The sequence below is a fragment of the Ovis canadensis genome, chromosome 11 (genome assembly GCF_042477335.2).
Source record: "Ovis canadensis isolate MfBH-ARS-UI-01 breed Bighorn chromosome 11, ARS-UI_OviCan_v2, whole genome shotgun sequence".
NCBI classification, from domain to species: domain Eukaryota; kingdom Metazoa; phylum Chordata; class Mammalia; order Artiodactyla; family Bovidae; genus Ovis; species Ovis canadensis.
This window is the reverse complement of record NC_091255.1, coordinates 41,881,907-41,907,519: the sequence shown is the minus strand read 5'-3', so window position 1 is coordinate 41,907,519 and position 25,613 is coordinate 41,881,907. Positions and strand designations below refer to the sequence as shown.

General features: G+C 43.9%; 1 protein-coding gene across 3 annotated transcripts in view; it reads left to right on the top strand.

Annotated features, from left to right (window-relative positions):
- Window positions 1–25,613, top strand: part of TTC19 (tetratricopeptide repeat domain 19) — a 29,528-nt gene extending 3,915 nt beyond the window's left edge. The window contains exons 7-10 of one of the 3 annotated variants that reach the window (XR_011259847.1): window positions 1,792–1,886; window positions 23,163–23,317; window positions 23,896–24,172; window positions 24,532–25,613. Coding sequence is in view for 1 of the 3 variants with exons in the window: in XM_069603434.1 (XP_069459535.1) it covers window positions 1,792–1,886; window positions 23,163–23,317; window positions 24,010–24,172; window positions 24,532–24,665 (547 nt within the window). In the remaining 2 variants the exon portion in view is untranslated. Of the gene's footprint in view, window positions 1–1,791; window positions 1,887–23,139; window positions 23,318–23,895; window positions 24,173–24,531 lie in introns of all 3 variants that reach the window. The other 2 variants (XR_011259846.1, XM_069603434.1) reach the window with 2 other exon arrangements.

Here is a 25,613-nt window from a genome sequence, read left to right as displayed (position 1 = left end):
GAGATCTTGAGCCTTTTCCAGTCTTGCCCCTTCTGTGTCCATTGGGGCCTGCAGCCCTTGTCCCCGTGGCTGCACCATGACAGGCCTGGTCACGTGTTCTGTTTCTGCTTAAACTGGGAAGTTGTTAGAATGTTAGTTTTGCTTTTCCTAGGAAAGCTGGGAGCAACGCAAGAGTGGCCGGGGGTGGCATATTTTGCTGGTGGAAGTATCAACAAAGCAGGAAGTTAGGTACAGGTTATATGATGAGAGAGTTGCTGTGAGAGGGTGTCACTGGCTCGTCCAATGGGCAGTTTGTAAAGGCTGTAGAGGTGATGGGGTGGCTAGGTTGTAGCAAGGAGGCACCGAGGCATGGGGCAGAGGCCTTCGGACGAGTGGGACAGGAAAGCAGTGCTACTGAAAAGTATTGGATGAGTCTGGATTCTGACATAGAAGAAAAAGTCTGCCAGGTACATAGGAAAGGCTTTGGGAAGCATTTTAGATGTGTGCCAAAGGTCAGGGACGCAGATAGAGGGGCCTGGTGCCCTTCACTCTCTAGGTGAAAACTCAGAGGATGTAAGCAGAGGACTCCTGGAGGGTTAATTTGGGGTAAATTTAAGGGAAGGCTTGACTTCTCCTTAGCCCTTGAGTTGCTGCAGAAATTGGGTACTACAAGTTTTGAATGGTACCTAGCCCAGTGCTGTAGGAGGAGTGCTCACTGCAGCCAGAGACCCTGGCATGGGCACCTGCAGCCCGAGTGGTCCGCTCCTTTGTTTTTGGGGGGACCCGGTCCATCTCCCGGCATTTGGCTGGACACTGGATAGACCAGAGCCTCAGGGCCTCTTGACTCCAAGTCTATAGAGAAACTTTGAGGTTGGTTCATGCTAGGGAGCATTGCAGCCAGGTTAGTCTCTCTGGATGAGTTACAGACAGGACCAGATATTGGTGGGTGTGGACCCCTGGGTTAAGGGGAAGCCCAGGGATGGTAACACTGGACAGTGAGACACGCCCACGGTCTCTCAAGAGGTGAAAGCTGTGCGGTACCCACAGTAATTAGCCCATAAGTTACCCTGCTCAGAAATGTTCTCTCTTGATGACTGAGAACGTCTTGTGGGCAGCCTCCCCTGCTCCACACCCTGCTTGCATGAGGTCCCTGCTGCTGCCAAGGTTTGGCTCGGGGGAAAGCTGCTCCTCTTCTGAGAACGGAGTAGCGTAGGGTCGTCTGGCCAAGGCCGGAGGAGAGGTAAGCTTGTTTAGTGCCGCTTCCAGTGAGGAGCTGAGAGTCAGAGTGGAGGAGCAAAGACCAGGACGGATGGATGTTCTGTGGTGCTCCCCGTGTCTCAGATGCCAGCAGGCAACCCTCTTTTTGTCCAGAGTCGGCCTGCTGGCCGCTTGGGCGTCCTCACTGGTGACTGAGGGTCCCCGGACTGGGGCCAAATGCCTTTTAACGCCCTGGTTGGGGCTTCCATTTCTATAAAGGAAACTTGTGCTGGAGCCCTGCAGCTTGAGAGAAGTGGGGAGTGCTACATCCCCCGGAAATGGACGAGGTCGGCAGTCAGAGTTCTGCTGTGAGCCCAGGCCTCCGTTTGCGCTGGAGCTGGCCCCTCGGCTCTGCCAGTGGCGAGGAGGAAGCACTGGTTGTGTTGGTTACTGAAACCCCAGCAGTGCCCCGAGATGACAAAAAACAAACTTCTGACAGAGGAGAGGTTCATACCCCTTAGGGACTTGAAACAGAGTTCCCATCCGTCTTAACACTAGATGATGCAAACCCGAGGTGGAAGACAGGACAGCTGATTGATCCTCTTTGCTTTACAGACAGGAACTGGCTCTTGCTGGCTATGAATTCTGTATTTCAACTCTTGAGGAGAAAATTGAACGAGAAAGGGAATTATCGGAAGACATTCTGTCAGGTAGGAAACCTGGCTATTTTTTTGGCCTGCCTTTGCTGCCGAGGGCTTGGCTGTCAGGCTGCAGTACAGGACACAGAAGTGTGTCTGTCAGTCAGGGAAGGGGAAGTTACTCGTTCTGTTAACTGTGGCTGTTTCTAAGGTCTCAGAGGGTTTGGAGTAAGATTTTCTTTAAATGACTTGATCACCGGTTTGCTTTGTTTTGTTTTTAACCCCATGGTGACGTGTTCTTAGTATGTCATTGACATATAGAATCTCTGGAAAACTTGGGGGGAGAAGGGACCTATTTTCTCTGGTCTCTTGGTTCAGCCGCGGTCACAGTACATATTAAGTCACTTAGCTCCCAGTGTCCACGAGGGTGTGAGAGAGCAGTGCAGAGTCTGTCCATCCCCCGTCGTGGAGGGAAGGTGTGACGTCATGTTGTGGGATGGGCAGGGGGCTCTGGCTCTCAGCCATTCTGGTGTCTTTTTTTTTTAATTGAAGTAGGTGGTTTACAATGTGGTGCCAGTCTTTGCTGTATAGCAGAGTGATTCAGTTTTACACATGCATACCTTTTGTTTTAAATATTCTTTTCCGTTATGGTTTATCGTAGGATATTGAGTATAGTTCCCTGTGCTGTATGGTAGGACCTTCTTGTTTCTCCATTCTAAATGTAGTAGTTTGCATCTAAAACCCCACATTCCCAGTCCTCCCCCTCCCCTTTGGTAACCACAAGTCTGTTCTCTGTCTTTGAGTCTGCTTCTGTTCTGTAGATAAGTTCATGTGTGCTGTACTTTATTTTTTTATAATTTTATTTTATGTATTTTTGGCTGCAGTGGGTCTTCGTTGCTGCGGGCGGCCTTTTCCAGTTGGGGCGAGTGGGGACTACTTGCTGGTTGGGATTCGTGGGCTTCTCTCTGCAGTGGCTCCTTGTGGAGTTTGGGCTCAGTGGTTGTGCACGGGCTTAGTTGCTCGGAGGCATGTAGAATCTTCCTGGACCAGGAATTGAGCCTGTGTCTCCTGCACTGGTTAGTGGATTCTTAACCACTGGACCACCAGGAAAGCCCTGTGCCATTATTTTAAATTCTGCATGTAAGTGATGTCATGATTTTTGTCTTTCTCCATCTGATTTACTTCACTTAGTGTGATAACCTCTAGTTGCGTCCGTGTTGCTGCAGGCGGCGTTATTTTGTTCTTTTTTATGGTTGAGTGGTATTGCATTGTGTATAGGTGCCGCGTGTGTTTTACCCAGTCCTCTGTTGATGGCAGGTTGCTTCCCTGTCTTGGCTATTGTGAAGAGTGCTGTGCTCTATGTTCATAGAGTGCGTGTGTCGTTTTGAATTACGCTTTGTCTGGGTTTATGCCTAGGAGTGGGATTGGTAGCTCTGTTTTGTTTTCTGAGGAACCTCCGAACTGTAGTCCATAGTAGTAGCACCAGTTTTCATCTCAACAGTAGTGTAGGCGGGTTCTCTTTTCTCCCCACCTTTTCTAGACTTTATATGCTTTTTGATGGCTGTTCTGACTGCTGTCAGGTGTTATTTCATTATAGTTTTTATTTGCATTTCTCTTAATAATTAGGGATGTTGAGCATCTTTTCATGTGCATTTGGGTTTTTATTCCTTTTAATTATTTTTCTCTGGTTGTGGCAAGTGGGTGCTACTCTTTGTCTCAGGGCTTCTTGTTGTGGGGGGTTCTCTTGTTGCGGAGCATGGGCTCTGGAGTTGCTCTGAGGCATGTTCCCTGACCAGGGATAAAACCCGTGTTGCCTGCATTGGCAGGTGGATTCTTAACCACTGGGCCGCCAGGGAAGTCTTTGCATTCAGATTTCTTACTATGGGTTGAAATACTGGGAATTTTCAGATTGACATTCTTTCGGTGACTCTGATTTCACACTTCCTCTTTGCTGGGCTGACATTCTTTCGGTGACTCTGATTCCACACTTCCTCTTTGCTGGGCGCTTTGCCACAATGATGGAGGTGGAGCACAGCTCTGGTATCCCTGAAGGCAGTACATGTGGCTTCAGAGAGGTGTGTGTCCTCCATTGTCTTACAGTTTTCCCTGGAACAAAACTGAGTTTTCCTCCATTAGCTCTGCTGAAGCTCCCCTCATCGAGGTCACCAGCTCTCCTCCCTGGCAGCTCAGCCCAGTGATCACCATCTCCTGCGGGAAACACTTCACTGGACTTCAAGGCCACCTCCCTGGTGGCTCGCGCTCGCTGAGTCACCTCTCGCATGGGCCTTGGTGCTGTCTGGGCCACTTCCCTCTCTGCCCCTTCACCTGGGAGGTAACCGTGAGGCCTGTGCTTTCTGTACCGGTTCTGCATCTTCAGCGCAGCCTGTGAGGGAGCTTGTCTACCTGACATCTTGACCGGAATGCCTGATGATCATCTTACACTTCATAAGTTCCACATGAGTCTCTTTGTTTTCCTGTGTTGACCTAGTTTTTCTTACTGAAGTGTAGTTGATGTGTGTTATATGTTACAGGTGGACAGTACAGTGATTCCGTTTTTAAAGGTTGTCTTCCATTTATAGTTACTGTAGAATATTTGCTATATTCCCTGTGTTGTGCCCTGTATCATTGTAGCTTATTTGACACCAAAAGAGTTTGTCCCTTTTACTCCCTCCGTGTATACTGCACACCCCCACCCCACCCCTTGTAGATGGGTCTCTTGATTTTCCCCCCTCACAGTTGCTTCTCACCAGGCAGCCTGTGTTGTAACTGGCACCACCATTGACCCGGCGCTTTGGCGCCATCTGTGATTCTTCCTTCCTGCTTGTAGCTCACCAGCAAGCTGTACTGAGCCTGCCGTGGCAATATGTCCACATCACAGCCGTCTGGCCCTCCTGCCCTGTTGTGGTCCAGGCCCCCGTGCTTCTTGCCTAGGCGCCTGTGGTTATTTCCTCCCAGGGGTGCCTGTTCCCTCATTCCCTAGGGAAGGCGCTCCCACCCACCTGCCATCTCAGGCCCGCCTCCACCTGCAGCCCCAGCTCCTCTGTCAGTGGCTCCAAGAGCATTGCCTTCTCCAGCCTTGTCCCTGCTCTTCTCTCCAAAGGCTTTCTGCCTCCGTTTGGTCTTTGATCCTCTTTCTCTGCAGGTTTGATAAAACAATCTGTGATCAAAAGGAGCACTTAGAGGAGACAAAATTTCCAGTCTTGTATTAGCTCATTTAACAGTCCATTTACTTAGTTAACTTCAGTCTAAATTTAGTTAATCGTGACTATGCATAAAACTTTCCTCAGGGTTCCTCCTCGTAATCTCTCATCACTTTTTGTATCCAACCTGTCTTTCATTTTTCATCTAAATAAGATTAACCAGCTCATTTATTTTTTACCAACATGTAATTTCATTTCTCATATCATCTTTACTGAAAGCATTCATTGTATCTCTTACTGTATTTTGAAAAGTTACTATATTGTTTCTCATAGCTTTAATCACATGTTTAAATTAGAATCCTCAACTCTTAAAATATTAATTTTAGTGAAACTAAGAAGTAAACAATTAGGTTCTATCTTTACATTGGCATTTTATAAATTGGTGAGCTTAAACATCAGTGATAATTTTTTAAAACATTTGTTTTCTTGATGTGTGTGTTGGTTCCTCAGTCGTGTCTGACTCTTTGCAACTCCATGGACTGTAGCCCACCAGGCTCCTCTGTCGGTGGAATTCTCCAGGCAAGAATATTGGAGTGGGTTGCCATTTCCTTCTCTAGGTGGTCGTCCCGACCCAGGGATGGAACCCAGCTCTCTTGCATTGCAGGCAGATTATTTACCATCTGACACCCTGTTTTCTTATAAAAGAACATCTTAGGTGATACCAAGTATTTTCATTAATATTTTCTATACTTTTAATTCTTTTTTTTCAGTAATTGATGACTTAGTACCTTAGTATCTTTTAGGTAAACTTTCATCACGTAGCTTAAATTTTAGAATCTTAAGTTACCAAACATCTGGAAAGATCACGTTAAGTAGACATTTCTAAAATAATACTTTAAAGCTTTTGTCCCAAAATTTTTATCTCATTTACCTTGAAGTTTCATCATGTCCAGTTATTTTCTTGCAAGAGATTAGTGAGGTCTTATTTATTAAACCTAAATACAATAAAAGATTGTACTTAATTTAGATGACTCTCTTGTTCTCCAGTCTCTCAGCTGTGTCCAACTCTGCGACCCCATGGGCTGCAGCGCTCCAGTCTTCCCTGTCCTTCACTGTCACCTGGAGTTTGCTCAGACTCATGTCCATTGAGTCAATGATGCGATCCAACGATCTCATCCACTGTTGCCCCCTTTTCCTCCAGTGAGTCAGCTCTTTGCATCAGGTGGCCAAAGTATTGGAGCTTCAGCATCAGTCCTTCCAGTGAATATTCAGGGTTGATTTCCTCTAGGAGTGATGGTTTCATCTCCTTGCTGTCCATGGGACTCTCAAAAGTCTTGTCCAGCACCACAGTTGAAAAGCATCAATTCTTCAACACTCGGCCTTCTCTATGGTCCAACTCTCAACATCCATACATGACTACTGGCAAAACCATAGCTATGACTACGTGGATCTTTGTCACCATAGTTGATGTCTTTGCTTTTTAATACACTAGGTTCATCATAGCTTTTCTTCCAAGGAGCAAATGTCTTTTCATTTCATGGCTGCAGACACCATCACAGTGATTTTGGAGCCCAAGAAGATAAGGTCTGTCAGTGTTTCCATTTTTTTCCCCCCATCTATTTGCCATGAAGTGATGGGACCAGACGCCACGATCATCGTTTTTTGAATGTTGAGTTTTAAGCCAACTTTTTCACTCTCCTCTTTCACCTTCATCAAGAGGTTCTTTAGTTCTCTTCCTTTTCTGCCATTAGGGTGTCATCTACATATCTGAGGTTATTGATATTTCTCCGTGCAGTGTTGATTCCAGCTTGTGCTTCATCAGCTGGCATTTCACATGATGTACTCTGCATCAGTTCAGTTCAGTCGCTCAGTCGTGTCTGACTCTGTGACCCCATGAATTGCAGCACGCCAGGCCTCCCTGTCCATCACCAACTCCTGGAGTTCACTCAAACTCCCATCCATCGAGTCGGTGATGCCATCCAGCCATCTCAGCCTCTGTCGTCCCCTTCTCCTCCTGCCCCCAATCCCTCCCAGCATCAGAGTCTTTTCCAATGAGTCAACTCTTCGCATGAGGTGGCCAAAGTACCGGAGTTTCACCTTTAGCATCATTCCTTCCAAAGAACACTCAGGACTGATCTCCTTTAGAATGCACTGATTGGATCTCCTTGTAGTCCAAGGGACACTCAAGAGTCTTCTCCAACACCACAGCTCAAAAGCATCAATTCTTCGGTGCTCAGCTTTCTTCACAGTCCAACTCTCACATTCATACATGACCACTGGAAAAACCATAGCCTTGACTAGACGGACCTTTGTTGGCAAAGTAATGTCTCTGCTTTTTAATATGCTGTCTAGGTTGGTCATAACTTTCCTTCCAAGGAGTAAGCGTCTTTTAATTTCATGGCTGCACTCACCATCTGCAGTGATTTTGGAGCCCCCCAAAATAAAGTCTGACACTGTTCCCACATCTGTTTGCCATGAAGTGATGGGAGCATATGCCATGATCTTAGTTTTCTGAATGTTGAGCTTTAAGCCAACTTTTTCACTCTCTTTCACTTTCATCAAGAGGCTTTTTAGTTCCTCTTCACTTTCTGCCATAAGGGTGGTGTCATCTGCATATCTGAGGTTATTGAAATTTCTCGCAGTAATCTTGATTCCAGCTTGGGCTTCTTCCAGCCCAGCGTTTCTCATGATGTACTCTGCATAAAAGTCAAATAAGCAGGGTGACAATATACAGCTTTAGCGTACTCCTTTTCCTATTTGGAACCAGTCTGTTGTTCCATGTCCAGTTCTAACTGTTGCTTCCTGACCTGCATATGGGTTTCTCAAGAGGCCGGTCAGGTGGTCTGGTATTCCCATCTCTTTCAGAATTTTCCACAGTTTATTGTGATCCACACAGTCAAAGGCTTTGGCATAGTCAGTAAAGCAGAAATAGATGTTTTTCTGAAACTCTCTTGCTTTTTCCATGATCCAGCGGATGTTGGCAATTTGATCTCTGGTTCCTCTGCTTTTCTAAATCCAGTTTGTACAACTGGAAATTTTCGGTTCAAGTACTATTGAAGCCTAGCTTGGAGAATTTTTAGTGTTACTAAAAATGCTAGCATATGAAATGACTGCAGTTGTGTAGTAGTTTGAACACTCTTTGGCATTGCCCCTTTCTGGGATTTGAATGAAAGCTGACCTTTTCCAGTCCTGTTGGCACTGCTGAGTTTTCCAAGTTTGCTGGCATGTTGAGTGTAGCACTTTAATAGCATCATCATTTTTTAGGATTTGAAATAGCTCACCTGAAATTCTATCACCTCCAGTAGCTTTGTTCATAGGGATTCTTCCTAAGGCCCACTTGCATTCCAGGATGTCTGACTCTAGGTGAGTGATCACACCATCGTGGTTATCCGGGTCATTAAGACCTTTTCTGTGCAGTTTCTTCTGTATGTTCTTGCCACTTCTTCTTAATGATGATTCTTAATGACATCTTTATTAATTTAGATTCACAAACTTAAACATTAGTCTCAGATGTCAACTTAATACTGAATATTTCCCAGTTCATGTGAACCTGAAAATCGTCTTGGCCAGTTTTCTTTAAATGTAGGCACTTTTTTATTAAAATTAAGTACCACTCCTTATAAATCCTGTTCTAATAATACCTTTTAGAAGTAGAGGCATCATCTGTGTGTATACAGACATAAACTATAGAGATCTCATGGCTTTACCAGGTATTACAGTATAAACTTACTGGTTAACAAACAGTTGGAATACCTTAAAGTTGCTTGTTTACATGATTAAGTCATACTATCTGTAAGATTTTGCTGAGGGAACATTCTCAGAAATTTAGATTTAAAACTGCCACTTTTTTTTTCTTTATTTCCCAGTCGTGCCTGCTTAATTGGGCTTAGTCTCAGCTCCTTGAGCCCTGTATTTATATTCTGGTTTAGACATTTGCAAGACAAAAGGCAATTGATTAGTTATTTTAAAAGATGGTTTTGTCGCCTGAAGTTACTAAAATCAGTGGCAGGATTTTTATCAAACTGAAATGTAATTTACGAAGTTCTATGTTATAAGGCATTTAGCAAAGACCTTTCTGAGTTTATAAATTAAACCAAAGGAAAATCACTTAAAAAAATTAACCCTTGCATGTTAGTTCCCAGTTTACTTATTTTGTATCACTCAGGTAACTATTAGTTTTCTCAGTACGTTTAGTTAATATTTTCTTAGGGGCAATCTATATGCCCTGTTTATCCCACAGTGTAATTAAATAAGAGCTTTGACTACCTTATATAAAGCCCATTGAAATATACCAACTTACATACATTTTTGGGGGCTTCCCTCCTAGCTCAGCTGGTAAAGAATCTGCCTGCAATGCAGGAGACCTGGGATTTGATCCCTGGGTTGGGAAGATTCCCTGGAGAAGGAAATGGCAACCTACTCCAGTATTCTTGCCTGGAGAATCCCATGGACAGAGGAACCTGGCGGGCTACAGTCCTTGTTTTCTAAGAGTCGGACACGACTGAGTGACTTTCACTAGTACTACATACATTTTCATCGACTCTATGGACTTGAGTTTGAGCAAGCTTTGGGAGTTGGTGATGGACAGGGAGGCCTGGTGTGTTGTAGTCCATGGGGTCGCAAAGAGTTGGACACGACCAAGCGACTGAACTGAACTGATATTTATCTAAATTGCGCCAGCTTCTATACCTTTAACTTAAGTTTTCATCAGTATCTAATCAACAAGTTTTTGTCTTAGGGGAGAGTTTAGAAGGCTTTTTCTTTCTATTCCCTGTCTATTTTACCTACTTTAATGTAAAAGGCTCTGGGTAAAAGGCATATATGTCTGTTTTATTTATCCCATTTTAAATAACCATCCAAAGAACTTTTTATTCATTTGACATAACTCCTTTTAAAAAAGAATTTTTTTTTTACCTCATCGAAATAATAACTAGACCTCCCCCTACTTCAGTTCAGTTCAGTCTCTCAGTCGTGTCCGACTCTTTGCGACCCTATGAACTGCAGCACGCCAGGCCTCCCTGTCCATCACCAACTCCTGGAGTCCACTCAAAGTCACGTCCATCGAGTCCATGATGCCATCCAGCCATCTCAGCCTATGTTGTCCTCTCCTCCTGCCCCCAATCCCTCCCAGCATCAGAGTCTTTTCCAATGAGTCAACTCTTCGCATGAGGTGGCCAAGATACTGGAGTTTCAGCTTTAGCATCATTCCTTCCAAAGAACACCCAGGACTGATGTCCTTTAGAAGGGACTGGTTAGATCTCCTTGCAGTCCAAGGGACTCTCAAGAGTCTTCTCCAACACCACAGTTCAAAACCATCAATTCTTCGGCGCTCAGCTTTCTTCATGGTCCAACTCTCACATCCATACATGACCATTGGAAAAACCATAGCCTTGACTAGACGGACCTTTGTTGGCAAAGTAATGTCTCTGCTTTTTAATATACTATCTAGGTTGGTCATAAGACCTCCCCCCAACCCTCCTGTTTTTTTGTTGATATTCTTAATCGCTTTTATTAGCATTTGTAGGGCTTCCCTGGTAGCTCAGCTGGTAAGAATCCATCTGCAATGCAGGAAAGTGAAAGTGAAAGTCGCTTAGTTTTGTCCAACTCTTTAAGACCCCATGTCTGCCACATTGCAGCTTGATTTTTTACCAACCGAGCCATCAGGGAAGCCCGCAATACAGGAGACCCTGGTTCAATTCCTAAGTCAGGAAGATCCCCTGGAGAAGGAATAGGCTACTCACTCCAGTAATCTTGCCTAGAGAATCCCCATGGACAGAGGAGCCTAGCAGGCCATAGTCCATGGGGTCACAAAGTTTCCAACATGACTGAGCGACTGACACGCTGTCTGGCCTGTCTATAAGGGAAGCATGGTTGGCCTGCGGAGTTGGTTGCCAGATTGTGATTTGTGTGTGTGAAGCCAGCTTTTAATTTTTAACTGCATACGTATTAAAGAGCCCCCTCAGTGGCTCAGCTGGTGAAGAAACCGCCTGCAATGTGAGAGACCTGGGTTGGGAAGATCCCCTGGAGAAGGCAAAAGCTATCCACTCCAGTATTCTCTCCTGAAGAATTCCATGGACTGTATAGTCTATGGGGTCACAAAGAGTCGGACACAACTGAGTGACTTTCACTTTTTGATATTTAGGATGGACTTTAATTTGTCCAGTTAACTAGGTACTTGCAAGTCTGAGCTCTGTTCCTTATGTCTTTCTACAGTTGAGGCACCTCGGTGTCTTTCAGCCAAACCCTGGGTATTTCTTGGTAAAAACTGAGCCTGCCCCCACCTGTGCCTTTCTCCTGGATGGGAATTCTTTCAGGATCTTCCAACCAAGCTCCACCCAGTATCTAGACCCTGGGTGGGTATTACCAGGTATCTTTTCATCCCCACAGAATTTAGCATGCAAAATTTAGCATGGAAAAAGGGAAACCTCTGGGCTTACTGAATTCATCCCTTTCATATGCACCTCAGCTGCCTGTTTCTTTGCATCACCCCCTCCCCCCAGCAGTCACGGTGGGGAGGCGGCAGCGTGTGAGATTTGGGGAGCCCTCATTCACATTCAGAGGCTAGAAATCGCTGATGGCTATGACATTTCTTGGTTATTGATACGAAAGGAGGTATTTTCATCTCACAGAATATAATTTCAAACAGCGTTAAGAAGAAAATAAAGATCATTTATAATCATACCAAGAATTCTTATTTATTTTTTGGTGTGTTTTTCTAGGTTTGTTTTGCCCACTGCCGTTTACATTTTAGCAAGCAAGTTAGGGATCACACTGTACTTTGTAACCTGATTTATTTTTTTTTAAATTGTAGTATATGGGGAAGCACCTTTTTTCTAGTTGAAAGGAGTCTTGTAAGAGCAAATTAATATCTCTTATAAATGTGATTTATCTTTTTCTCAGGAAATATATTCCCTCAGTTTTAAACAAAGCAAATCCATTATCAAATTCATGTGCTTTCAGTTGACATAACTAACTTCATCCCAGGAGTATACTGCTTCAGATCAAAACTTGGTTTCTAATTACTGAGGAAATGTTCTAACAAATTAAGTGAAAACAATCTAGTTAGGAGCAGTCTAATTTTTTACAATACAGAGATTAAATGTAAGTATAGAACACAGGCTGAAATGATAGCAAAATCTATCTATCTCTGGCTGATAGGCTTTATGGGGGATTTATATTTTATTTGTGCTTTTCTGGATATTTTTCTTTTAAAAATTACTTTCTAATATTACCTGAATAATATAAAAAGTCAAAGAATATTACAACTTAATTTAAAAACAGCAATTTCAAAATAAAAAAACATCATTTTCTTTACCCCACTTGTTCCTAGTCATTTTCAACTCTTAACCAGTTTCTTCCGATATTTCTAAATAGCATAAAATTATTATTTTTTAATTTAGTTTTAGAATCTAGTGGCTTGGAAGTGAGGGTTTATCACAGATTTGAGATGTGCACATTATGAATACAATATAATCGCGTTAACTGCTGAGCCAAGTAACAGGGCTATAAATTATAGTTTCTTCTGTGTACAACCTTTGTTTTCCTCCAAAGCCAGTAGGTGACTGGATTTGCTATGTTTTTGTTCTTGATTTTTAATTGGAAAGAAATTACAGTATCGTGCTGGTTTCTGCCGTCCATCCACATGGATCAGCCACAGGTGTACAACATGTCCCCTGCCCCCCTGCCTCCCTCCCATCTCCGTCACCTGTTTTTTATGAATATGGCAAATCCTTCTAACTGGGCTGCTTGCTTTGCTCCAGATCCCCTTCCTCTCAGTCTCTTCTGGGGCTCTCATGTGTGAGTGGAGGCAGTGGAGAATAACCGTGCAGATCCAGTCCAGGCGGGGTGGCCCAGCCTTCCGCTAGTGAACGTAAGGCAGTGTTCAGAGCTGACTCCTCGGGGTGGATTTTGCACTGACATTGCAGGTCAGTCAGCACATCTCAAGGTTGTTGATGAATACTGCACGATTGCTTTAGAAAGGACTGTATTAATTTACATTTTCTGATTCTGTTAATGTATTTCCCTTGTGACTTTGGTCAAATCTCTATTTTTAATCCTCAGAATGGGATTAAGAGTAATACTTTCTCTTGGGACTGTTAAAAGAATTAAACGAGTTAATACACGTAAAGCACTTAGGACAGTATGTACTAATGAATACTAGGTACTCAGAAAGTGTTAAGCCTTATCCTTTTAAAAATAATTTCATTTATTTTTGTCCCTGCTGGTTCTTTGTTGCCGCGCAGGCTTTTCTCTAGTTTCGGCGAGTGGGCGCTAGCTACTCTTTGTTGCAGTCCACAGACTTCTCATTGCAGTGGCTTATCTTGTTGGGGAGCTCGGCTCTAGGCACATGGGCGCAATAGTTGCGGCTCCTGGGCACTGAAGCACAGGCGTAATAGTTGTGGTGAATGAGCTTAGTTGCTTTACAGCATGCGGGAGCCTCCCGGATCAGGGATCGAACCCGTGTCACCCACGTTGGCAGACGGACTCTCAACCAACCACTGAACCGCAGGGGAAGGCCTCCCGTTTGGTTTTTCCCTTAATTTTCACATGAATTTTAGATCATTTTGTCAGGTTCCCAAAGTGCTTTTAGACTGAATTTTAAGATATTAGTTTGGGGAGATTGCCATCTGAATAAGTTAACGTTTGACTGCTAACAGCAAAAAAAATTCAACTAAATTGAGTTAAATAGTGAGGACACTATTATGTGCCTGGCAGTTCAGCCAAGGGTGCTCTTCCCACTCCCCTCGCTGACATTCTCAGTGTGCTGGCTTTCTCCTCGCGCTTCCCTTGCAGGTGAAAAGTGACTGTCAGGTCCCAGGAATCTCGCCCAGAAACAGCACCGTCCAGAGGAAAAGGGAGACTCCTCGGATGTTTCTCTTAGAGGCCAGGTTGTCTGCTGGAATCTTTCCCTACCCCTGGGGATTTGCCCTTACTCCTTTTGGCTGGAGTGGGTCATATGGCATTTCTAACCCAGTACTTGGCAAACCAAAGGGGTTACCATGATTGGTTAAAACTGGCCAGGATCCATTCCTGACAGTGTTCAGAATCCCTCTTCTCGAATCATGTGAGAGAGGGGCTCCTGACACGAATGAAGGGCATCCCTGCTGGCAGAAGTCACTCTGGGTGCATCCTCCCACTCAGGGCTGTGGGCTGCTTTCTGCACAGATGGGATGCTGTTCTGTCACATCTGATTCTCGGTGGACACCTTACTAAACTGTTTGGTTTCAGTTGATATTCACACTATTTCCAGATACAGAATTAACTACTTGGGAAGTCATAGTTCTACTCCTGTGTCCTTACTCCCCGCCTTGTTAAATTTAGTTCATTGGCCATAGTCTCAGAGTGTTAAGTAACAACAGTGCTGGACAGTTTTGTCTTCAGTCTAATTTGGTGTCAAACTGCATGAGTAGATGTCCTGTATCATGCTTGCTAGTACTGCTGCGTAATATTTAATGCTGATATTTTATTGAGACATTTGCATTTGTTTTCTCATGTGAGATCCATAGTTGATTTCCTGAGCTTGTCATCACAGGATTGTATTAATGTAATAAAATGAGTTGGCATGTTCTCTGTGTTTCCTGGAATAGGTATGCGGCATTACACGGAGTGACCTAGTCCTTGGAAGCTGTAGGATCTGTGAAACCATCTGGGTCAGATCTCCTTTAGTTATTTTCTCGCACCCTTTTTTCTTCCTTCCTTGGTTCCGTACGCATTTAAGGTGGTTCTATCTTCTTGAGTTGCTTTCAGTACCAGGGACAGTATCAATAACATAACTTAAATAAATATCTGTTGAGTAAGTGAAGGCATGGATGAAGGAATTTTATAAATTTTTTTTCCTGTATTTTCCTGGAAGAAGTTTTCTTAGGAATTATATTTATAAAGCATAGCTTAACAATATTCTGTTATATATTCAAGATCATATTCTTTCCCCAGATTTTCATATTTTAAGTAAAACATTTCTGGAAAGTTGGAGTATTTCTAGTGGCATTTGGTTTCATGAATGCTTCGAATTGAGCCGGGTTGGAATTCTGGCTTCTCCACTTAGAACAGCAGTGGGACCTTGCCCCTAGAAATGACAGGAGAGCCTTCCTTGTGGAGTTGTTGTGGAGGGTGAGGTGCTCTAGCACTGTGGCCCGGGCTCACAGGGACTATCAGAGAGTTTGTTAACCTGTCAATTAAGTGGTTTAGCTCTTCTGTGTTATGTTTACCCCTATGAGTTACGAAGGACTTTCCTATTTTATATGTGTTTCTTTTTAGTTTTTGTCAGTTTTGTTGAACTTGTCAAAGAGCCAACTTTTGGTTTCATTTTTCTCTCTAATATTGTTTGTTTTTTACCTCATTTGTTTCCACTCTAATCTTTTCTGCTTGCCATGGGTTTATTTTGCTCTTTTTCTGGTTTCTTAGGTAGAGGATTAGGTTGTTGATTTAAGATTTTTTTTTTAATTGTAGGATAATTGCTCTATAATGTGGTTTCTGCTCTATATCAATGCTAATCAATCACATATACATATATATACACATATATACACACACATATATACATATATATACACATATACATACATATATATACACACATATATATACATATATATATACACGTATACACACACACACTCTTGAGTCTGCTTCCCGAGACCTTTCTTTTTTAATGTAGCCATTTACATCTAAAAATGTTCCTCTATTATGTTAGCTGCATCCCATGAATTTTGGTGTGATGTGTTTTTATTTTCATGTATCTCAAAATATTTTCTAACTTTTCTTGTGATTTCTTCTGAGATCTCTTGGATGTTTTGGAGAGTGTTGATTAATCTACATGTATTTGTGAATGTCCGAAATTTCCTTTTGTTGATTTTTAGGTTTGTTCCATTGTGATCAGAAAACGTGCTTTGTATGATTTCAGTCCTTTTACATTTTATCGAGATTTGTTTCATGGCCTGGTACATGGTTTATCCAGGCTTCCCTGGTGGCTCAGTGGTAAAGAATCCTGCTAATGCAGGAGACATGGAAGACAAGAGTTTGTTGATTTGTGGGTTGGGAAGATCCCTTGGAGAAGGGAATGGCAATCCACTCCAGTATTCTTACCTGGAGAGTCCCATGGACAGAAGAGTCCACAGGGCTGCAAAGAGTCGGACACGACTGAGCAGCTAAACAACAACAACATGATTCATCTGGGGTGTTGCGTGTGCGTTTGAGGGGAGGTGCACTCTGTAGATGTGTGTCGGGTTTAGTTGGTTTATAGTGTTGTTCAGGCTTCTGTACCCTTGCTGACATTGTGTAGTTGTAGACAATATTTATGTTTTTGTGATTTTTTTCTTTATATGCTGTTTAGAGTCCCAGATTTTATACACCCCCACACACACACACACAGCTTCATTATGAATTATCCTTTCATCAGAAAAGTGATTCTTTTTTGTCCTGTGTAAGGTATTTGTCACAAATTTTAGTTTCACATTGTTGACTATATCTTACTCTTAAGATTTGAGTCATTTTGTTTTCAGTATGTTTGGGGTTTTGAGGCTGCGCTGGGCCTTCCTTGCTGCAAGGGCATTTCTCTGGCTGGGAGGCTACTCTTTTGGTACGTGGACGTCTCACTGTGGTGGCTTCTCGTGTGGAGCACTGGCTCTAGGTGCGAGGGGTCAGTAGTTGCAACTTGTGGGCTTTAGAGCAAGGGCTCAGTGGTTGTGACCCATGGACTTAGTTGCCTGTGGCATGTGGGATCTTTCTGGACCAGGGATCGAACCTGTGTTCCCTGAATTGGTAGCTCAATTTTTAACCACCATGGCTTCCCTCAGTATGTCTTTTGTAGAAGTCTGTGTTTGGATTTTTTTTTTTAACCTAATCTGAGTATTGTTGCCTTGTGATAATAAAACCTACTTAAATCTAGAATTGAAAGCGATATTTGGTCTAAATTTTTGCGTTAAAAGCTTTCCATTTTTGTTATTTCTTGTGTTTTCAAGTCCCTCTTAAAGGGTTGTTTTCCTCACTAAACCTCCTTTTATATTTTGGAAGGAAGGCACATAATATGGTTCTTAGTTCTGTTAAGAGCAACCTAAAATTTCTTCAAGATGTATTTGACTCAGAAAAAAAATTTTTATTTTCGGTTTCCTGTGTAAGACAAGATGACTACAGTGTAATAAATCTGCTACTTTTCCCTAGTTCTCTGCGATCTGGAATTTTGCATCTGGTGGGATTTTTCTGCAGAGAATGCGGAAGCCAACTTATTCACCTTCTTTTGTAAATAACCTGTTTTCTCCTGCCTGGTTACTTTGTAGGCGTTGGAAGCTCTTCAGCATAATAAGGTTAGGGGTTGGTCTCTCTGAATTCTGCCTGGTCTTTGGTGAACCTATTTGGGTTTTTTGGGACGTGCTGGGCCTCATTGCTGCTTGTGGGCTTGATCTGGTTGCTGTGGGCAGGGGCTACTCAGTAGTTGCGGTGCTCAGGCCTCTCTTGTACATGGGCTCCAAGTTGCCCCGAGGCATGTGGGATCTTAGTTCCCAGACCAGGGATGGAACTCGGGTCCCTTGCATCAGCAGGTAGATTCCTATCCTCTGGACCACCAGTATAGTCCCGGCCTACCTCTTTTCTCTGTTCTATAGTATATAAATATATTGTCTCCTCGTATCCACTGTGTATTCTGTATTACTGAGTTATCCAGAAAAGTAAGTAACTGTACTTTCTTCTTTTTAAAGATTTTAAGCAAAAATAGCGGAAACTTTAATAGATACCTGTATGCTTTCCCCTTAGCTTTGGCAAGTCTTAGGTACTGTTCATTCGGGTTTTTCATCCCATCTTACAGAAAAGCCTGAACAGACTTTTCAGCTAAGCCAGTATTTTACTTACATGTGCTTCAGATGATGGTCTGGGGGGCTAGGGGGAATTTAAACCCCTTGGGTAATTCTCCTTGATGTAACTATAATCCTGAATTTGGTTTTGGTGTTTATGATTCTTCTGCCTATTTATTATACTTGAATACATCAGTAAACTATGGGACTAAAATGTTCTTAAACTTTATATGAACAGTGTATTACTGTATAATTGTTTCTGCAGTTTATTTCTTCACTCATCATATTGCTGAGCTTTATCCACGTTGATACTTAAAATATGTTATTTTTCGCACAAAGGCCCTATTTGCTTGTCACGCTGCATGTCTGTTCGGAAGAGGTGACTTCCTGTGATTGTTCCTGGGTCGGGGTGGCGGGGGGGTTCGCCTTTTTTCCATCCTCTAGAGGAGAGATGCAGGCTAGTGGAGGCCCTGATACTCCACTGTGGGCACGTGCTCACTTGGCCCATCGGTGGACATGGAGGTCCTGCCTCTCATGCTGTGGGAGTAATGCTGGGACCTGTGTCTCTGTGCACATGCCCAGCTGTTCCCCAGGGGCGTATTGAGGAGTGGGACTGCTGGCCTGCACACACTAGACATTACCAAATGCTGAGCAGTGTGCTTTTACCACTTTGTGTTTTCATCGGCAATGTGTTGGCATTCTTATTGCACTGTATTTCATTTAAAATTTTCCCTTATTCTTTGAAGGGTGTTTTTCTTTTCTTTCTCAGTGATTTGTAAATAATTCTTAATATATTTAAGCATCCTTTTTTTTTTGGAGCATCTATTTTGTTGGTTACATTCTCTCTTGGTGGTCTTGTCTTTTCACTTTAGGGCATTTGACAGATTGGAGAATCTTTTGGTATTTTCTTTTATGGCTTGTGCTTTCTGAGTCTTGTTTAATAAAATCCTCCACTTTCTAAGGTCAGAAAAACAGTCTCTTCTAAAGATTTGGCTTCCACCTGGCACCTTCTGGTGATTCTTTGGTTGTTACAGCTGGGGTTGGAGGGGAGGTGGACATCTAATGGGTATCTAACTAAATCTAAGTTAAACACTGTAATTCACAGAAATTATCTGTCAAAATATCAATAGCCAAAAGTGACACTGTTTGGAAACCATGATCTCCACACATCATCTTTGACAGTAGTTAGGTGTCCAGATACCCGCAAAGCGATTGAAAAATTAGAGAATACCAGTTTGTCATGATGGGGTTGTGTGTACGGACCTCAGAGATAAATTTTGCTATTTTTCTTTTTCTCTTTTCCTAATGGAGTTTAATAATTCTTTAATACTCTATATAACCAGGAATCGACAATAATCCAGAGGAAACCAATTAACATGCTAATAATCCACAAGTAAATAAGTACTTGGTTCTTTTCCACTGAGTCTTTGGTTGCCTGGAATTTGTCTTTACTGTGGTGTGAGGTAATGGCTGTTATGTTTTCCTCCCCCAGACTGGGTTTTAACTCAGGGCTGTTTTTTTAGTGAGTCCCTTTCTCGCTGGTGTGTAATGACACCTCGTGTTGAGCTTCCCGAGATTCACATCCTGCTCCTGTGACTTCCGTGGGTAAAATTAATGTTTGGTGTTACCGTGCCTCCCGTGTATAGTTCATACCTTCTTTTTTCTCTTTCGTTCATTCAACCAGTCAGGAAACACTGGGATGCACATTAGATACAGCTGTAAGTAAAACCTGGTTGGTTTCTAGTGGAGGAAAAACACAGCAAACACCCACTGAAGTGGTTGCATATGTGAAGATGGCTGAAGAATGGGGGTGTAAGCTGAGGGATGAGGACTAGAGGGGCCGGCGCAGGGCTCGTAGGTGGAGCCCCTGACCTCTGAGGAAGAGTTCCAGTGGGGGTCACTCAGTTATCTTCAGGGGAAGCCTCCTCTAACCATCCTTTGATTCCTACCTGAGCTGTTTCCATGCTTACATACTCGGGGTTACAGACTCTTCAGCGGCTTTGAGAAATGAGTCTCTGGCCTGGCTTTGTTCTTCCAGGCTCTCAGGTCCAAGCTGGAAGGGATGGCTCGGATTTAGTCATCAAATGGAGCATGGTGGGGTGGGGGTGTCTGTGATGGGTTTCCATGTGGTCCCTGTCCCCCTGTAGCCTCTGGGGTCATCCTGGCTTTATAGGGAGTTCAGATCTACTTCTGTGTCCTGTGTGAGATGAAGAACCCAATTCTGGATTCAGAGACACTCAGGCCACCACACAACCGGCGAGAACTGGGCCCTGCTTCATGCTCTCCCTTTGGGTTTTAGCTCCTTTGTAATTGCTGGCCCTCAGGATTTCCCTCTCTCAGGAGCTCAGCTGTGCAGGTAAAAAGGTATGTTATGATTTATCTAATATTTGAAGCAGAAGGGTTTTCAGATTATCTGTCATATTACTGGAACCAAAACTCCTTCCACTGGCACCGTTAGTGGTCTTGGAAAGCACCAAGGTAATTAGGTGATGAGATGCAGCCTGGCAGGTGAAGGACGTTCCTGGAGCATAAGCAGCAAATGCCTTTAGCTTCAAAGACCCTGTAGCCTCTCCCAGATTATTATAGCGGGTACCTGTGCTCGAGTTCTTCCAAATCAAAGATGCTCTTCTCACTGATGGAGACTTGCATTTATGCAAGCCTGATTTGGTGCACAGAAATAGTAAGTACACTGAGTCATTCTCAGCATTCCTGGAATAAAAGCTGCTTGGTGCATTTGAAAATTCAGGTTGCTTGTATTTTGACTAAAGATTTCTGTGGTGAATCTTTTTCATAGACTGATTTTAGGTTACCTCATCTTTTTCTCCTAGGAATGATTTGTGATAAAGAACTACTTACAATTAAAGTCTGAGGAGATAAATACACTTCCCTCCCCTCAGATTTGAATAGCCCTTTGGGGGCAGCGGTTTCTCCGCTGTCTGTAGGTTTCTTTGGTGTGTGACTTCTAGTGGTGTTTGTTTATATTGGTATTTCAAAGAAGCATGCTTTAATTGTTATTAGAGAAAGGAACTCTGGTGTTTTACTAAGGTATGAACTTAGCAGTGTGCTGATGGTCTCACTACGGAGTCTTTATTTCTCCCTTGGTCCTATATTTAGAGCTGTGTGTTAAAAAACTTTATGTTACTGTGATTAGAATGTACTGTGAATTTAAAATATATTTTCTTAATGAAATATTAACAGGTAAAACTTACCTCATCAGTTAATTCCTTCTAAAAAGCTTTACTATCTTTACTGCCACTGTAGTTGAATTACCGTTACTGGTATCAGGGGTAATAATTTTCCACTAGAATTACTTGTCACTTTATTCTTGTATTTTTGAGTTACAGTATTGAACATATATTCTCCTTTTAAAGTATACAGAGTATACTTTTTTAATGTAGAAATATTTACAGAGAATTAGCATGTGTTCCAGTAATGAGTCAGCAGTCATTTTTGAAAGTTTTGAGAACTGGAGTACTGGACACATTATTTTGTGATAGTTTCAATGCACAGTAAATATCTTTGTCTTGTTCTCTACGAGTGCAGATTTTAGTGTCTGTAGGTGTTGTGACTCTTCCGGTCACCTTGGGCCTGTGTCAGTACCTGGGGGGCACAGAGCTTCTCTGCCTGGGCCTTTCTCCACGCTGTTCTCTCACAATAGTGTGGATCTTAAACTGCTAATTTTACAAGCTTTTTGCTCAGCATTTAAAGAGTGCACCTAATGAGATCTATTTTTATTGCTTCAGAAAAATGGTATCTTAAGTGATATTTGGTGCCATCTTATGTTTTGCTTCTGTGTATTGGTTATATTTATCCATAAATTTATATGTGCTTTTTGTTTAAAAATAGTTTAAAATTTGCAAGGTGATCTATTTAAAACTTGGTTTGGTTTTTATCATTTGCTTTTTATATATAACTAGGTTAGAGTAAGAACTTTGGGTTTTTACTAGAAGGAAAGTTTTATTTTCACTTTTACCTTCTGAAATTATTTTTATAGATACTTTATTTGCATTGTTTTATTTAAACTGTCCCCTCAATAACTGATCATATGGTTATTTGGCAACATCGTCGTCTCTAAAGTCTATGCACCATTTAAACTTGGAAGATATGGAAGGAGTTGTTTCAGTGTGGTGATCCCTTTGTTGGTGAACAGACCTGTCTGAACCCCTTCACTTGGGCATCCGGTAATAGTGCTCTGTGAGGTTATCCGAGAGACCCTCTGAGTCCTCCGTGTGAACATTCCCCTCTGCTGAGCTGTCTGCAGTGTCCTTTCCGCCAGCTCACCACCACTTAAGTGCTGATTGTGTCGTGGCTCCAAGGCCTTTACTTGGCCAACTCCTGTTAGCTGCTGGTCCCCAGCCCTGTTGTCTGGCTCTTCTTTTTCAGACATGGTATGTTGGAAGCTGCCATACATTGCAGCCTTTATTACTGTTCTTCAAAAAATAGATTAGCTGTTCTTTAAATTGGGTTATGATGCTTCATCCCAGGATTCTGAGTGTTCTCTGGTTCCTTTCTGTGCGCTGTTTTCATACCAGAAAATTTTATTGGCCCTAGGCTTTTTGTTAGAATAAGAGTTTATCTTCACATGGTTCATGCTAGATAATATTAGTTTCAAACTAAAAATAATACTGTTTTAATCTATTTGTGGACTCAATCTTAAAAGGTATGGAAAGGTTCATTACTTATATTACAATAATTGTGACTTATAAGAAATATCTATTTGGTCATTCAGATGATGAAAATGTCTCATACATTGGTCTTTGTTCATCATAGTTCCTGCCTCAGAACTCCCCAGATCCTTCAAATTTTCTTAAGTGTGGAGTGTGATTTAGCTTATTGTTAAAGCACAGGGGCTGGTGGCCAGTAGAGCCAACCATGTGGTTGGGTTGGAGCCTTCAGTCTTACCCCTGACTGGGATGGAAGGTGACTCATTAAAGACGCCACCATCAACACCCCAGAGGATGGGGCTTGGGGCTCTTCTGGAGGGGGCACAGGGACAGTGGCACCTGCAGAGGCGGGAAGCCCCTCCCCCCCACCTCACCTGTTCCTGAGTTGTATCCTTATAGAAACAGGCGATCTGTGAGCCACGCTAGCAAACTGATTGAACCCGAGGGGAGGGGTCCTGGGAACCTCTCATCCCCGGGTGACACCCTGGACCAGTGTCTGGAGTGGAGTGGGGGGTTACCTGGGGATTCTCTGGGTAGGTGGTGTCAGGGGAGTTGAATTCTTGGATATACCTACTTGTTGGTTTGGCAAATCCCCCCTTCCCAACACACACTTGGGTTCAAGAGCCAGTGTAGATGTTAATCACCTTGTGTATAAGTATGGGTCAGGAGGACTGGTTTAGTGACTGTGTTCAGAGCACTTGCCCCCCCCCTTCTGGTTGTTGTTCGTTGCACCCAGCACTGCTCGCGCTTCCTTCTCAGCGGATGACAAGGCCAACACACGGCTCCTTCTGGGCATGTGTCTGGACACCTACGCGCGCTACCTGCTCTTCTCCCAGCAGCCATCTCAGGCACAGAGGATGTATGAAAAAGCTCTGCGGATTTCTGAGGAAATACTTGGAGAAAGACACCCACAGGTAAGGGGGGACAGCAGGCGTCTAAGACGAAGATTTCAGAATCCAGAATAGGAAATGCGAACAGAGGGCCCTGCTGCATCCACTCCCCCTTGCCCTGTTTTAGGAAGGGTCTGAGGCTGCCAGGGAGGTACTAGATCTGCCCAGAGGTCTTCGAGAGCACTGGTTTGCCATAGGACGGGTCACATCCTGTCACTACTTTTCGCTGTGTTTATTTGCTGCTGCTTTTTTGACAAATTAATAAGTAATATTCATCTTGCTACCTGGTTTCCAGGTTTGTATCATTTTCCAGAGGGTCAGACTGCTGCTGTGCAGTGTAGATGATAAATGCACCTGACTTACAGAGGCTGACACCTGACCCCCAAGGGGCACCGCTAGGAAAGACAGCCCTTCAGGGCATCCACAGAACACCAGACACTAGGGCTATGGAAAGTGAAGAGTTGCTCAGTCATGTCTGACTCTTTGCAAACCCCATGGACAAGTCTATGGAATTCTTCAGGCCAGAATACTAGAGTGGGATGCCATTCCCTCTCCAGGGGATCTTCTACCCAGGGATTGAACCCAGGTCTCCTGCACTGCAGGTGGATTCTTTACCAGCTGAGCCACCAGGGAAGCCCAAGAGTACTGGCGTGGGTAGCTGTTGTCTTCTCCAGCGAATCTTCGTTTGCAAGCAGCAGCTGTTTTCTCCCGTGTAGACCATCGTGCTGCTGAATGACCTGGCCACTACCCTGGACACACAGGGCCGCACTGACGAGGCCTGTGTTCACGCACAGAGGGCATCAGACCTGGCGAGGCAGGTGGAACACCCTGAACTGCACGTGCTGCTCAGCAATCTGGCTGCAGTCCTGATGCACAGAGGTGCGGGGTGCCCATCAGTGGGTCGGGAACCTGGGTGGTGGGCTGAGGGTGTAAGTGAGGCCATGGTCCTTTGTTTCTGGAGTGCTCCGCAGGCTCCTCCTCCTCTTTGGCATGTGGACAGTTCGATGTGTCCTCATGAAGCTCTGCCCTCTGCTCAGAAACCTGCAGGGACAGGTCCCTTACCCGAATCTCCATCAGGGAAGGGCTCCCTGAGGTCCGGGCGTCCCATGGTCATAGCTTATTTCACACCAGGTCTCACACCATGAACTAAAGCTGTCCCATCGCACATGCTTTCTCTTCAGAACATTTCAGAATCATGACGAAACATGCATTTTCTCCCTTCTCTCGGGCTGTTCCAGAACTGTATGCACAAGCAGAAGAGACCTATAGGGAAGCACTGAGGCAAGCGGAGCTGAAGAGAGACGAGGCTTCTGTGCAGCACATCAGGGAAGAGCTGGCCGAGCTGGCAAGAAAAAGCAGACCTTTGTCATGACTACCAACACCTCTGTTCCAGTCCTGGCGGCTCCCAATCAGTGGCTTAAATCCTCTGTCCGTGACATGCATGTCCCCTCACCTAAGCCTTGGTGGAGGACAAGCTATGCTGTTTTGCACACACCCCCTCCCCTGACTGACTCTTTTTTATGGACTGTTGTTAGGCGGTGCTCTGTTTTAATGGATGGTTGGGGAGGTGGTGAACCGTGCCAGGTTAAGAGGGACCAGTGTTCACCTGGAGTGGGGGCATCTCTACTGTAAGGTTTTGGTTCATTGATTTGCTGCTATGTCTTATTTTATCAAGACCTGGCAGAACAGAGCTACCAATCTCATGATGGTGAGTTGCTTTCTCTTATTCTCTCTCTCATGAAGACCACTGTGGGATTTAATGCATAAAAAAGTAGTATCTTGGTTGCCACAAAGCATCAGACGTGAAGCTTTAAAGTGGGAATTGGGCACTTGGAATTAGTAGTGTCCCCTTTAGATTATACATAAAAGTGGACTGCATGTTTTTGTACGTTCCTGGTTGTAGACGTGAAAAAAGGAAGAAAAGGAATGATAATTCCTACGGTCCGTCCCTTCTGAGCATGCACCCCTCTGGACTAAGTCACAGGGTAGAGTTGTCTGAGGGCTGCCAAGTCCCCTGACTCAGAGAGGAACCCTGGGGGTGACGTACTGACAGTAATGGGGCCATAGAGGAAGCACTGCCTGGACCCCAGCCCCAAGTCTTGAGTTTTGCTTCTCAGTCTCCCCGTGGGGGTCTTTGGACTCGTTCCGCCCTGGGAGAAGGTCAGTGTGGCCTAACCTGGATGGTGTGTCAAGAGCACCATCCCTGCCTTGGGGCAGTCCTGCAGTCCCTCTGGTGTGGGGGTGGGGAGGATGAACTAGTGCCTTTGGCTCCTGTGTACACAAGAAGGATCCCTTCCTAATAAACCAGGAGACACCACGA